Raw genomic sequence first — 15,115 nt, 5'->3', positions numbered from 1 at the left:
AAAAAAAAAAAAAAAAAAAAAAAAAGAAGACCAGACCGAAGTGTCGGTGACCGACAGGCGATACAAAAGCAAGGCCACCGACGAGATTACCGGGTATAGCAGGTAATAGAAGAAATTTGGGTTTTGGGCACTGGTTAAAGCCGGTCACAATCGTGGAACAAAACGTTCGTTAAACGCCGTCGGTGGATACAACATGGGACTCCACATCCCCACAATTGCTTTGCCGTTAAATTCCATTATTGTTTTTTTTTTTTTTTTAAATACAAAATGTCAATTTCACATTTACTTTTTTGTCCTTTAGATTATTATTCAAATACCCAAATTAAAGGAGTTTATTATTTGGTGAAAAAGGGGTTGGATTTGTAGGGTCTATTTTCTAATTACCCACCGTTTTTATGTCAAGTGAATATTTATTTATTTTAATTAATTCAAATCTTTCTTATTTTAAGTTTGGCTAAGGGTATTTTGGAATTAAATTAACAAATGTTGTCCGCTCGGTCCACTCAACTCAATTTATAATATTTTCATTTATTTGAATCTAATCTAATTTATTTTTAAAAAGGATTTTTTTTTATAAAAAAAAAAAATGATTGTTTTTCTTAGTCCCACTTGGATGGACATGTGAAAGTGAGAATGGTAAGAGGGTGGCATGTAATTATAAGAACAGTCAAAAGTCAACTAATTAGGAAGGTGACACGATTATGCCACGTGGAAGAGATGGATTGGGAATGGAGTTTTGTAATGGTGACGTGGAGAAGAATTAATATATGAAAATTGTGAAATTGAGACAGCCTACCATAATATATGCCGATAAGTAGGCCTTTAATAATAATGTTATTATTTTTATTTCTAAGAAAAATCCAACCCTATGTTTTGATGTATGAGTTTTCTTAAAAATCATACTTATGAATTGAAAGAATAAAATTGTGTTGACTTTTTAAGGTCCTATTAAATTCACAAATTGGGTTTTAGTTTTTAAATTGATTATTTGGTATAGAAAAATGAAAGGGTAAATTGTAAATAAAAGTGAATTTATTGGGTTTTGTTTTTAAGTGTAGTTGAGAATAAACCTTGGAGTTGGAGTGTCTTAATAACTTCCAACCAAATGGGTCATTCATTGTCCACTTCACTCACTCAATAGCTTAAACATATGGTTTAAATTGAGAAGCATAGTAGGTGAAAGGGAAAGAGAGGAACCCAAATTTAGGTACTTTTCCCTCTCTATTTATTATTAAAATCCCTTTAAAGCCTCCATTTTCGTTGTTTCTAACGCTTGATCTAACCCACCGAACAAGTCACCCGTATAAAATTCAAACTTTGCAAACAATATGAAGAACCTCAACTTACGTTTGAAAGAAATATTTTAGAAAACGTGTTTAAATCATTTCAAAAAAATAATATTATAAGCTAAAAAGAAATATGCAACTACTTCGATAGACGAGTTAGGTCGAGTCTATGACCCAATTGGGTTATTTTGAGTTTATTATTACCATTATTATTTGCAACTACTAAGAAATATGGTCTCCTCAAATAAGCCTATTACCAAGGCACGTGAATTTCAATTATTTTTTAATCTTTGTGACCTTAATTTCAAAAAAGTCATTAGGTAGTGGGATATTTTTTTCCCCTAAAAAAAATCCCACCGCCAAAAATAAATAAATAAATAAATAAAGAAGATAAAAGATGAGATAATCAGTGGACCCAAAACTTCACTTTAGATTTCTAGAGTCTATGTTTCAGCGTTGGCATACACGTGGTCGTTTCCTTCATCACTTTAATTATCCATACCTTTCTGTTTTTCCTTTTTTATAAAAAGGAATATTATTTCTCAAACTCACGTGACATCACGTGGGAAAGATCTACCGGGGAGAGAGAGAGAGAGAGAGAGAGAGAGAATACCGACATGTCGGTGGATTTAGAAAGCCACGTTTGGGCTAGATGTCGGCCCATGGGCCATCTTGAACTAGATGTTAATAGTATCATTAAGAACTCTGACCCTATATTAAAATCCAAATTACGTTTTTTCCAGGGCAGGTTAAGATGTTTGGGCTTTCGGCCCAATAGATAAGGGCTGATCGACCCAATAATATAACAATGCAAAACCTGCGGGCAGCCACCCAAAGGAATCCAAAATTTTGTACAAGGTCAAGTTTCTCCTCATCAGTCAGAACCATTACATGATTTTTCCACTATCCTTCACTTCATTTTTCCCTGCAAATAAGAACGCAGTGAAGTCAATTTTGGCAATCCTAAGAATCATGCCATACTTCTGCACTAACACAAAATTAAACGTGTTAATCACATATAAATGGCCTTTTAAGGTAGATCAAACGGACCTCGTAAATTACTGCATCTTGCTGATGGAAAGATCGATGTGTAAATAAGCGATGCAAGCTACGAAAAAGAAGAAAAACGCAGACACCAACATGAGAGGCTCTGCCAGCATGAAAATTGGGTTGAAACTGTAATACACCTGCCAAAAGAAACAAGAACCCATGGAAATCGACTTAATGACAGAAGGGAACAGGAACGCACGAACTGAACCGACAAAAGAAGTTTAAAGAAGACATATACTTCACACACACACAGAAGAAAATACATTTACATTCTGCAGCTTACCTGGAAAGCGGAGTTATGTTCAGGTACTAGGTTTTTCTTTTCAAGCACAACCACGGTCCTACCGACAACATCCAGATACGAGTACTTCTTCTGTGGAGGTCGAGAAAAACGTTGATTTAATGACGCAATGTAGAAAGTAAAGGGAACCAGATATAGTTCCAGGCACAGATCAACAATACATGCCAGAGGGAACTCAATAGTCAATGCTAAGTGGACATATATTTCCAGGCACCTCTCAACAATATATGCAAAATTATATAAACGTTTACTAACCTCTAGGTGTTGCTCCACCTGGAAGGGAACCACGGCAGAAGGGCCTGTGGATCCCTCGGGTAAAACAACCTGAAACATGTAATAAGAAGTCAATTAGTCAAGATGGAGAACAATATGATGCACGTAATATATGAAGGAAATCAGATAAAGAAGTTGATATCACAGTGCTAGATCCACCTTCAAGGTCAACTTGTCAACCACGGTCTCGGCAAGAGGACAACCAAAAGTGAAGTTGAGGTACCGCCTGCCATCAGGTGACTCAAAAAGGAAGTCTTGCAATGGTAGCCCATAACCAATGACAAAAGTAGCTTTCCATCCACCAAACAAAGGATACCGTGGTTCAAATTCAAGTTCAGACTGCAAAACAATTTTTTAAAGTTATATTATATATAGGCAACACCAACTAAGATCTTTCAAACAACTTTTTAAGAAACTGTTTCTACATCAATATAGGTGTAAGATTCACGTGACATTAGATTTTATTATTTATGTCGTGATTTGTAAGCTCCTAAGCGGATTTAAAACATGAAGGGTACAAATCGTTGATTCATTGCTCCATTTCCTTCTAGAAAATAGGAACACGCTTCATGCAGATAAAGCTTGTCCTGCTTAAATGCTGTCATTTCTGATGAAGTTCTAATGTTTACTAAACTGAACCAAAAAAAAAAAAAAAAAAAAAAGAGCTAGAAACATAAATCACTCTTCACTATGATAAGATTTTGAACTGGTGTCGTGCTATTTCCAAGAAATGGGAATGTGCCTCTCAGTCTGTCATTTTCTGATTCCTGATCTTTACTTTTAGTTAAGAACAATACCTGATTGGCCAGACTTATAACTTTATAAGCAGATATTGACATTACAATTTCTCTTCTAAGGGATTAGTTCCTTTCCATTCTCATATTCATGTGGACTCCTCCTTCCTTCCTCTCTGTCGAATTGATATCTCTCACTACTTCAATAACCCCCAACCAAGAATATGAATATTTCTCCATTGTGGTTTTGGCAAAATAAACAGAACTTTTATTCTCACTCCTACCAATTCATTCCAACAGCCTTGCGCTCCTAATTTCTAATTCATCTGATACGTATATGTATAAGAAAGGCTTTAACCAAATCAATATTATTACTTGTAATAGACCAAATGAAGACACTTGTTGAATCAAAAGTTCCAGCAAATATTTTTATTATTTATATTTGAGGGTCCACGCTAGTTTTCACGTCACCTCAACCAAACTCATAGGACAACTATCTAACCTTAAAACATTTTATTTCTAAGGAAACTTGTAGGATGTTAAATACCAGGTAGGCAGCCACCATGTTTAAACTTATTCCCTCAAGCCTCTTGACTTTTTCATTGGCCCAATGACTACTAGGCCAACCCATGATTATTTCCCAGCAAACATTATTCCTAATCATAATATCGTGTCAAATCATGGAACGTGTCATCACTTAAATAACATAACATTTCCCCCCAATCCCTAATCATTGAAAATTAGTAAACTTCAGCCTAAATCTCATCACAAAAAAAAAAAAAGAAAAAAAAAGAAAAAAAAAAAAGAGATCAGCCTAGTTAAATCACGAAACATTATAAACTGATATTATGATCTTAAATGGTGATATGATATATAGCACATATAAGTTTCAAACACCGTCCATTTTTAGAGAAAGAAAATTTTAAGATATAGCATGGTCAGGGTCACCTTCAGAATGCCTGTACGCAAATGTGATGATGATATATTTCCTATTTCGTCTCGGTAGTAAACAGAGTGAACTTTAGGGGGTAGTCTTGCAAGAAGATGTCGGAATGAAGATACACCGCTAATAGACGGTTTAGATTGATATTCAACCCTGACAAAAGAAACATTATAAACAAGACCAGACTAGAACAATCAAATTAAATTGATAGCAAAAAAGCATGAGGAGAAATAGGGAAGGTTCATTATTATGATAGGTGGTTAGTAAGAGCAAGAAGATACCATGTTTTTCTATACATCATAAAATGAATGATCACAGAAAATCCGAGAAAATAAACTAAGGACGAGGCATACAAACATTTCATAGCATACAAAATGACAATAACATTAAAGTGTTATGCTATTAGATAAATTTCTTACCTCGAAAAAACACCTTTGTGTCGAGCACCAGCATGGGCCAATTTGTAATGCTCGGTAATCTGAATGCTGCCCCAGTGAGATATTTCAACTTCACGCACAAGTTCCTCAACAACAGCAAATGGATGGTTATTCTCAAAATGTAACAATATGGGTGAAAAAGAATAAGGAGGGCGGTCTTCATACGGTCCATATCTAATTTCTTTGCTGACACGGTTAGTGGGTTCCACCTTTGTAAATGATTCCACCTTAGTGCTTGGGGTCTTAATAAAAGTTGACTGCTGTTTGATATGATAGGGTGACAATACATATGCACTATCATGGTAATAGACCAACTGAGATTCAGATTGACTAATCTCTTCTGGAAAAGGTTTAAGAGTATGCGTAGATATATAAAGCACTTCAAAGGTTGCAGTTGCTCCAGGACTTAATGGATCGAGCAAAGATATAGAGAAAATTTTAGCTCCATTAGGTGCATCAAGTTTCTCAGTTTGTTTTACATCAAGGGGAAGATAAGACTTTTTCTTCTTTTTTCGAGTCGCAATAGCAGCCTTAATTAGTGACAGATGATCAATTTCTGTAGGTGGAAAAGCAAGTAGGATATCTGAAGCTGGCGATGTTCCAGTATTTTCCACCTTAAAAAAAATAAAATAACAAACAAAATACAGTAAGATACATTTGCGAAACATTTACAGGGGAATGAGGAGGTTCTGGGATTATCCACTGAGATAGCAACAGAGAAAAAGTACCTTCAATGTAAGGAAAACCTTCACAATTTGAGAATTCAAGTCAATCTGCACAAATTACGGTCACAGTTTAGCATCTCAATAGCACCTCAATGTCCATAAACGTGAACAAGATATATTAGCACATGACTCAAAAATTGAAACCAGAGTTCCGTGAAACGAAATTATTCCCGGTCTTCGTTACATATTATATTTTGAGAATTCAGATATTGACATGCTGATGGAGTTCCAAGATCAAAATCAAACAAATTCATTATACATAACATCCACATTGTCTTATCTCAATTGCCAATAAACCGAAAGAAGATCCATATCTAAACTAAACATCCAAATGAAAAATGTTGTTCCACACTACTTCCCTTTGTTCGTCTAATTCCTTTTACCGCTCAATTTGAATTTCCTAAGAATCAAATCGAAGCCACATCCAGCAGCAGACTAAAATGTAGAGTACAAAATTGGCGGCTCCAAATCAAAACATTAAATCAAATAATCAAGGATTAACAATTATGGTAGGAAATGAGAGATTGTAAGCTCACTCTTTTCTCTGCGTTGACGATCTGAAGCTCGGGAGGAGAAGCGAAGGCCAACAAGGAGACATGAGCGATGATGGAGAAGATTAGGGCTAGTCGAGCTTTCAATAAAAACTCCATGGCCACTTCGTCTTCTACGGTTCAAGAGCAAAATTCAACGACCTGCATCAAACGAGTGAACATATTGCAAGAGTCCGAGTGATGGGCCGGGCCTGGTGACAAATTTGTGCTCAATGGGCCATAGAAAAAGCCCGTAAAAGGGTTGTTTTGACCCAACTTTTTTCTTCATTTGTTCCGATTATACCCCTGGTTCCCTTTTTAAGTTAAAAAGGGTTTCAATTATGTTGTATTTAAATTCTTTATGGTTTTATCTTAAAAAGTTCTAAGCAATGATATGTTTGTTAATACATTTCACTTAATGGGGCATTTCCATTTTTATAGTTCTGTCTAGCGGGTGTTTATATGATACGATAATTTGATCAATTCGGATTATCTAATCCAACTAAAATATGAATTGGGTTAAATTTTTTAAAATAAAAAATTCGAATTTGTTTGTGGATTAACAGTTTTTTGGTTGGATCAACCCGACCATCTTGAAAATAGAGTTACCAATCCGGTACGAAGATGCTTCTCAATTCTCTGCACCTCCGCATCTTTGAATGAAATTATTTTGATCAGGTGAATTCTTCTTGAATTTCAATCTAATATTTTTACTCTCATTGTAAAGTGATGTGCGGGCATAATCTAGTCAAACACTATCTTTATTGTTATGATACTTTTTGGAGGATAAAAAACAACTTCACAAGGAAAAGTTATAATATCTCGAACAAATTGTATACGAGTCTCGAGGTAAAAATTGTTGAAGTCTCACATTGGTAAATAAAGAAAAGATTATTATGACTTAGTTGTGATATATATATTTATATATATATTTATATCTATATTTATATAGACAAAGTGAGGCATGGCTGGAATTGGAGACGGAAAACGGAGAGATATCTCTTCCTACTCCCTTTTCCATTCTCCGTTCTTTGGGATGAATATTTGTGGGGTTCCAATTTCGCGGTTAAATGGACATTTCTACTCATATTCTCACTCGATAAATATTGCAAAGGTAAAAGATGATGAAGAACGGGAGATCAGGCGCTTTCAAGATGAGTACCTATTGATGCTTATAAGCCGAAAACTAAGGGTATTACTCTTTCTCATTGCAACTTATTTGCTATTACTCTTTTTCAGGCTTTACAAGATATGGTAGACACAGTATAACAGAACTCCAAAGCCTACCGACCGAACATCGTACAATTTCACCCTCCGTGTTGCATATGAGATCTACTCGGATAATTTTTTGCCTCCCTACCCCTGTTATGCAAGTTAGATTCCATTTCCAAAGATAACACTTCGAATGCATAACCAAGCTAGTGATTCGATTTCATCACAACTTTTTTGAAACATGGTTGTTGAAGAGAAAACAATTCGAGTTCGAGAAACTTTTTGATGGTTTAGGAGTATTTTCGAGAAAAAATACAAAATTTAGAGATATTTTTTTAATTTAGTCTAACGATAACTATAAATTTCTTTTTAAAAAATGCTGCATCTATAATTACTTTTTTCTATTATCATTTCTTTCATCCCTTGTGCAAATACTTTACTCTAAATGCCACAGAAAGAAAAGGGGGAAAAAAAAACAAATTCATGCGACAGTTCATTCAATAATTTCTATGTTTACCTGATTTGCTGAGGGAATTTCAACGCTTGGGCCTCTTCTTTCCATGAGGAATCTATCGGAGCTTTGTACACTCAAAATGGCTTCACTCCCAGTTCTTAAGCCATTGTCCATTGCATTTCCACATGAATCTTCCCGTGCTTTGAATTAATCAGATTGTACTTCTCGTTTATCCTCCCGTTGTTTACCACATCCCCGAGATTGATTTCCACATGGCCCAATGATTCCTATGTCGCATAAATCGATAGTTTCAGAGTTCAAGAAATTATTGGCGTAGTTTTGAAGAATTTGGAACAATACCTTGTGCAGAAAGCTAAAGACAGTCCGTTTGCTCATAACTTCGATATGAATCTTTTCTTTAATTGGAGGCTCCTCTAGCATAAATGGGAATTCTTCATTCCATGAAGGGTCACGAGTTTTCTTGATCATCTACAGAACCCAAGATAAGTAATCCCACAAAGGAGCTGAAGGACATTATTTGAAAACTATAATCGAAATCAAAATTTCACCTTCGTTTTCCTCTTCTCGCCTCTCAAGTGTATAACAGCATAAGGATTGTTGTGCTTCTCCCCTTCGACATTCCAAGCTCCCTGGACCTTCACAGATAATACACCTGCTCTGTCCGATGTCTGGTTCTCCGGCTCGACATTGCTTCTGCTTTCACTCTGAATGTCGACATTGCTTCTGCTTTCACTCTGAACGTCACTGTTTGAGTTTTCAAGAGCTCTCATGCTTTCTTCTCTTAAAGGAGTATACATGAGCTCCACTTCAAGTTTTCCTCTAGGCTTCTTGTTTTGGGGATCGTTGATATCTGTGTTCTTTTGCAAGTCAAGCACGAGTTCCTTGGTGTTGTAGGGCGTAAGCATATTTAGTGGAACTAGCTGCATTCCTAATCTATCATGTCCACCAACCTGTCACGATAAGTGGAAACTAAAGTAACATGAACTCGGAGACATTGTTTGAGAAGACTGGAACAATATGGAAAACAATCTTATATGGTTCCATGCTGGAAGGGGAAATTATAAGGCAAGGATGTTGTTGCTATTCTATTCTAGAAAAGGGGTAGGAAGTACCTTGTCCCAGTCATAAACTTTTAACTGAAGAACTTGAGACTTGGGATCATGCACAAGAAGCTTGAACTTCTCATTCCACACAGGATTCAAGTTCCTCATTTTGACACTCGTTTTCTTTGCTGGCCCCCCACCAATCAGTCTAAGTTTGACATATGGATCGGATGTTCCTAAAATATCCATCCTCAAGAGTTTTGTAGCTCGTACGACCTTCACGTGTAAAATCCCCGCAGGCTTTCTTGTAGCCAATCTATACAAAAAGAGACAGTCAACTTTCTACACAAATTCTGAGGAGACAATCACCTTTCATATATCATCTTACGTGGAAGAATCGAGGATAGGAATTTCAAGAACTCGAGGCCATAGGTAGAGACTTGCAACTTGTTTCTTTATTGTCTCCTACACAAAAACAAAGAATTGCCTCATTCAGAATTAAGCTAAGAATTGAAGTTCAGTTTCTGCAAATCACGTTAGAATCAAAAGAATTACCGGTAAAGCACCTGAATAAATCGATAGAGGCCAGGTACAGACATGATGTCTGCTCCCATTATCTTCAATCCAAAGTCTATTTGTGGCTGCAAATAGCCAGCAAAAAGTAAAGGAATAATTATTTGCCAAGCAATGAAACTGCAGAAACCATAGTGTTGAGGATTGTTGGGAGGGAGTCCCACCACATTGGCTAATTTGGGGAATGATCATGGGGTTTATAAGTAAGGAATACATCTCCTTTGTTATGAGGCCTTTTGGGGAAGTCAAAGCAAAGCCATGAGAGTTTATGCTCAAAGTGGACTATCATACCATTGTGGAGATTCGTAATTCTTAACATGGTATCAGAGTCATACCCTTAACTTAGCTATGTCAATAGAATCCTCAAACTTTAAATAAAGAAGTTGTGAGCCTCGAAGATGTAGTCAAAAGTGACTCAGGTGTCGAACAAAGGGTGTGATTTGTTCGAGAACTCCAAAAAAGGAGTAGAGCCTCGATTAAGGGGAGGTTGTTCGAGGGCTCCATAGGCCTCAGGGGAGGCTCTATAGTGTACTTTGTTCGAGGGGAGGATTGTTAAGGATTATTGGGAGGGAGTCCCATATTGGCCAATTTAGGGAATGATCATGGGTTTATAAGAGTAAGGAATACATCTCCATTGGTATAATGCCTTTTGGGGAAGCCAAAGCAAAGCCACAAGAACTTATACTCAAAGTGGACAATATCATACCATTGTGGAGGTTTGTGTTAGTAGATACAGTTTAAGTCACATTTGCACTTACCTTTTCGAGTAAAGATGCTACAATATTGGCAAAGCAAGGAAAAGTAGGCACAAGAGGCTTTAGAGTCAACCGTGGCATTGCAAATATCTGTAGATCTACAAACTGTGAAAGAAGCATAGTGAATATAAGAAAAAAAAAAAAGAACTCTCTTATAAGATATTTACACAGACATTCAAATGCTAAACATTGTCATTAGTCTGCTGTGACCTGAATTTTGATCCGGAGAGACAAGATATTCACCGCCACTACTATATTAGGATTGCCAGCCCATTTGATAGCTGGTTCCATCACTAGTTCATTCTCATTTGTTTCATACACTTTTAGACCTGAAAAGTAGCAAACAAAAATCAACCACAAAATCTCATGGAAAATTAATTTTGATCCAAAAAACGCATTGAAAACTTTTTTTTTAATGATTTTAGGATGTTAGGGGCAAGAGGAGATCGTAAAATGGCTCATCTACAGTTTCTCTTCAAACCAGTTTGAAGCTTTGTAGATGTTAATATACAATTGACATTGGCTTCATATGGGGATACTAACCATGAAATTTTGGAGAAAGAGTTCCAAGGCTTAGCTGCTCAAACTCGATAGCCTCAATCTGAAACTTCCCTATATATTCTGAAAATATAGGTTTGGCAATCGCTCTTATACTACCACAAATTGCCTGTAAACTAAATAATTTTACATCCCAGCTGATCCAAAATGAAAAGAGAAATGCAAAAAGTGATGTCACCTTATCAAGGTATGGCCAAATGTCCGATAAAAACTTGTTTAACCAGTCCATCTGTCCAAATTTTGTAATATTCATCAGTAAAATCCGGAGTTCAGAACAGCTGATGAACCAGGAATTCGATTAAAATTGAAAGAAATCAACAAATATTACGAACTCGATCATAATCAGGGTATTTCACCCACAATGGAATTTCAGGCATTAGATTTTGCAAAGAAGTTGTGTCCAACTCACAGAGAGGCCTCGTAACTGGTTCCTGCAGTTAACATTACTTAGACTTCGAAACGCAATCATTTCTCTAGGAAAGAACGCAGAGATTCGATTGAATAGTCATTTAAATGAATATTAAAACACAGAATGTATTAAACTAATGAATTCAATTCGTTCGAGGGAGACAACAAATTTAAAATTCCTCGCGTATAATCAGACTACAGGAACCATTTCTCGATACCGAGACTAAATGATTTCGAAAATAGAAAACAGGACATACATATCGATTTCACCAATGCAACAGATGCAAAAACTGCAAACTCAAACTGAAATTACCTTAACATCTTTAGGCTCCGAGTAGACGAAAAGTAAGAATCCGATCAAGAGTCCGAGAGGAAGTCCGATTCCGAATCCGAGAATTCCGAATACGGTGCTGAAGAATCCCATTCCAATGAAAACTTCCAAGCTGAATCGGAGAAAACAGAGACATGCAGATGAGAAAAACAAACTTCGGATTCAAATGAGAAACAACAACAAAAGAAGAACGATGAAGTTGAAACCTGAGCGATTAGGTGGGAAGAAGAACAGTGGAAACCAAAAGCATCCGTTGAAAATGAAAGGCTGCAAACTCGGAATGGAGAAGAATCAAAAGTTGGGGAATCAATTCCAAAAGTTCGTCTTCTACATGTGAAGATTGAAATTGCTGCTCTCTGCAAATATGGTCTCTTCGTTTACAGTTACCAACTTTGGCACGCAAATAAAACATGAACAATTCCCGGTAACCTTTTCCAATGGGTTAAAAAAAAAAAATTTGTTTTTTTTTTTAAATAAAATTAAAATTATTTTCTATTTAAACATTTTTACTTAATTTTCTTCTTACCTATAAATTATTTGTTATATTTATTAGTGATATATGATACTAAAAATATTGTGAGAGTAAAAGAAAGGTAGGCCCACTGCAAGTAACATTGTCTACTTTGACCGGTTACGTATTGTCGTTAGTCTCACGATTTTTAAAATATGTTTATTAGAGAGAGGTTTAAATTCTACAACCGAGATCTCACATTATGCTAAAAAGACCCATTTTGAAAAGACAAGTAGGAAAGTGTTAGAGTCGTGAGGTGTCAAATTCGAATTCTGAATCGTGGGTTCGAGGTGTTATAATATAATAACGAATGAGTATGAATGATGAAATTAATCTATCAGTAATTTAGAATAGAAATTTATTAGAATATCAGACAAAAATTCAACGTGCCACCGACTTCAAAGCTACGCAGTAGCATCTAAATTAAGTCAGAAAGAAATTTATTAGAATATCAGATAAAAATTCAACGGGTCACCGACCCGAAGCTACTACAAGCTACTACGCAATAGCACTTAAATTAAGTAGGAAAGAATGATAATTTGGGATAGGGTGGCATATTTTTGTGGGTAGGTTTAGGTAACTTAGTAGGGAAGAAATTTCCTTATGTTTTAAGTTAAGAGAAGATGGTGACGTGTACCTATTGTATGCAAATTATGGCAATGGGGCTACTGGCTACCGGCTACTGGCTACCGGCTACCGGCTGCTCTGTTATTACCGTCGTCAAATCTTTGACCAAGCGTCTTTGTGCTGACGTGTGTGAAATTTTTGTCTACAAATAGCCATAATTTTTTTAAAATTTCACTTAAAATTTTGTAAAAATTAAAAAAAGTACTAAAAAAAATTATTGAAAAAATAATTTTTAATAAAAATTATTAATACTTTAATTTTAAAATAATCTTTAAAATTTTTAAAAAAATTTAAAAATAAGAAATTAATAGACAATTTTAAATTTTATCTAAGTATTAAAGTGCTAATATTTTTTTATTTAATTTTTTTTAAATTGAAGAATATTAATTCGTTAAAAATATTTTTGAAATAAAGTTAACAAACCGTTTCTATTTAAATTAAATAAATATATTTTATAGATTTTTTTTTTAAAGTTTAAAAGTATAATTAATTTAGCAAAATTTTATATTTAATATTGGAAAAAGGCACCAACCACATTTAAATTTCAACTTTAAAATTAATTCATTGTTACCTTTAAAATTTTTTGCAATTAGAATATTAAATAATTAAAAAATGTATAAATTTTATTTTAAGTATTTGGATACCTTAAATGCATTTTCTCCTTAATTTTAAAATTTAAGTTTTATCAAATTAAATTTAATGCGTGAAGAAAATATTAATTAATTATAATTGTCCGTCATTATTTCAAAATTAATTTTATTAGGTTATTGTGGATTTGATCAATTTTAAAAAAATAAATAAATAAAGTGAGTAAATTTAATTAAAGGATTCATAAGTCAAATTGATATTAATTAATCTCGAAATAAATGGATGGCTTTACTTAAATTAATTTTGTGTTTGATTTATTTAATTTTATTTTTGCATATAAATATCCTTTTTTTTTTTTTTTTTTACAATATTACGTGTCGATAGTTATTGTCCAGTTTAGTCTGTTATGTATCGTTGTCAGTCTCACAGTTTTAAAACACGTGGGAGAGGTCTTCACACTTTTATGAAGAAAGTTTCGTTCTTCTTTCGAACCAACGTGAAATCTTATAATCTACGATGTTTCTTTATGAGTCCTTATTAACCATTGAAAAATAATAAAAGAAAGCCCATATGTACAAAAGGCTATTGAAGGAGACAGGTTCTCGTACCCAAATTTCACGTCGTTTAGATTGAGTTAGGTTTGTGATTTGAGCAATCTCAATAGAGTTCGCGACCTAACCTAAAGATAGAGGGTTGAGTTCGATTGTCGGGTTATTTTTTTTATTTAATAACTAAAATTTCATAAATTTCAAATATTAAATATCCATAAGCAAACTTCAAATATTCTTAAATTTTCGTAACAATTTTAAAAGTAGTGTAGTGTTCGGTTAAATTAGGTTGGAATCTTGTTTTTAAGTTGGTCGAGTTGACCCAATAAAAAAATTTCAACTTGCTCATCCACTCAAAATTTTAAAGTATTCAATCTAATTTTTATGGTTTTGGTTAAGTAATGCGTGAACGGGCTAGACACGGAGCGGGTGCCTCGCTGGCCCTCCAAGGGACATGGATTGTGAGAATTAGGGGTATACATTCAACCCGACAACCTGAACCAACCCAACCCAAACTATAAGGGTTGGGTTGGGTTGGATTAGCATTTCAGGTAGGGTTGGGTTCATTTTTCAGAACCGGAATTAAATCGGTTCAGTTTCGGGTTCATGGGCAAAACCTTCAAGTTGGCCTGAGCCAAATAAAAATATATAAAATATATTAACAACTTTTTTGTATTGATGGGTTTGCCAGGGTAGTACTCCAATCTAAGAATACTAACGCTCAAGTTCAATACGTTTTTTTTTTGTATTTGTGTGTGAACTTTTAATATATTTCATCTAAGATTGTATCCGACTAATTAATATTGATTTGTATTTGTTTGTAAACTTTTATTTCATCAAAGATTGCATCCGAGTAATTATAAATCGTGGATAAATAAAACTTAAAAAAAAAAAAAAAAATTGAGACCCAACTCGAACCCAACCCGAAAATAGAGAGTTGGGTTGGGTTACTACTCTAAAAAAATCTCTCAACTCAACCTAACTCAGACCATGTACACCTAGTGAGAATTCATGAATTGGGGAGGATTAGCGATGAAGCATCAACCTAATAGATGCTTTTAATACTATGAAACTGATGACAATATGTAACGAGTGAAAGAAGATAATATATGCATTAAGAAAAAATGATTAATAATAATAATAACGGATCGAACCTTAGCTACAAAATTCTCAACTTTAATCCAACAAACCCTACTTTTCCAACTCG

At 34.6% G+C, this 15,115-nt stretch overlaps 2 protein-coding genes across 7 annotated transcripts; both read right to left on the bottom strand.

Moving 5' to 3' along the window:
* Positions 1 to 1,967: 1,967 nt before the first annotated feature.
* Positions 1,968 to 6,441, bottom strand: LOC111466388 (dolichyl-diphosphooligosaccharide--protein glycosyltransferase subunit 1B). Its single transcript, XM_023111019.1, has 9 exons — positions 6,286 to 6,441; positions 5,753 to 5,797; positions 5,007 to 5,638; positions 4,593 to 4,740; positions 3,070 to 3,249; positions 2,893 to 2,961; positions 2,620 to 2,709; positions 2,337 to 2,473; positions 1,968 to 2,211 (listed from the first exon to the last, which is right to left on the bottom strand). The coding sequence occupies exons 1-8, from the start codon at positions 6,397 to 6,399 to the stop codon at positions 2,345 to 2,347; spliced, it is 1,407 nt and encodes a 468-aa protein (XP_022966787.1). The 5' UTR covers positions 6,400 to 6,441; the 3' UTR covers positions 1,968 to 2,211; positions 2,337 to 2,344.
* Positions 6,442 to 7,465: 1,024 nt separating this feature from the next.
* LOC111466387 (synaptotagmin-3-like) lies at positions 7,466 to 12,042 on the bottom strand. Of its 6 annotated transcripts, XR_002714370.1 has the most exons (14): positions 11,841 to 12,042; positions 11,617 to 11,746; positions 11,228 to 11,326; positions 11,074 to 11,124; positions 10,881 to 11,004; positions 10,548 to 10,666; positions 10,341 to 10,442; positions 9,576 to 9,650; positions 9,398 to 9,474; positions 9,079 to 9,325; positions 8,515 to 8,916; positions 8,306 to 8,434; positions 8,009 to 8,232; positions 7,466 to 7,641 (listed from the first exon to the last, which is right to left on the bottom strand). XR_002714370.1 is itself a non-coding variant. In XM_023111017.1 (13 exons), the coding sequence occupies exons 2-13, from the start codon at positions 11,725 to 11,727 to the stop codon at positions 8,104 to 8,106; spliced, it is 1,665 nt and encodes a 554-aa protein (XP_022966785.1). In that variant the 5' UTR covers positions 11,728 to 11,746; positions 11,841 to 12,042; the 3' UTR covers positions 7,878 to 8,103. The 6 variants fall into 6 exon arrangements, 1 of the variants encoding a protein (XP_022966785.1); XR_002714371.1 differs by lacking the exon at positions 11,228 to 11,326; XM_023111017.1 differs by lacking the exon at positions 7,466 to 7,641 and having other exon boundaries at positions 7,878 to 8,232.
* Between the last annotated feature and the right edge of the window lie 3,073 nt (positions 12,043 to 15,115).

The sequence above is a fragment of the Cucurbita maxima genome, unplaced genomic scaffold (genome assembly GCF_002738345.1).
Source record: "Cucurbita maxima cultivar Rimu unplaced genomic scaffold, Cmax_1.0 Cma_Scf00031, whole genome shotgun sequence".
NCBI lineage: Eukaryota > Viridiplantae > Streptophyta > Magnoliopsida > Cucurbitales > Cucurbitaceae > Cucurbita > Cucurbita maxima.
This window is presented reverse-complemented; position numbering and strand designations above follow the sequence as displayed.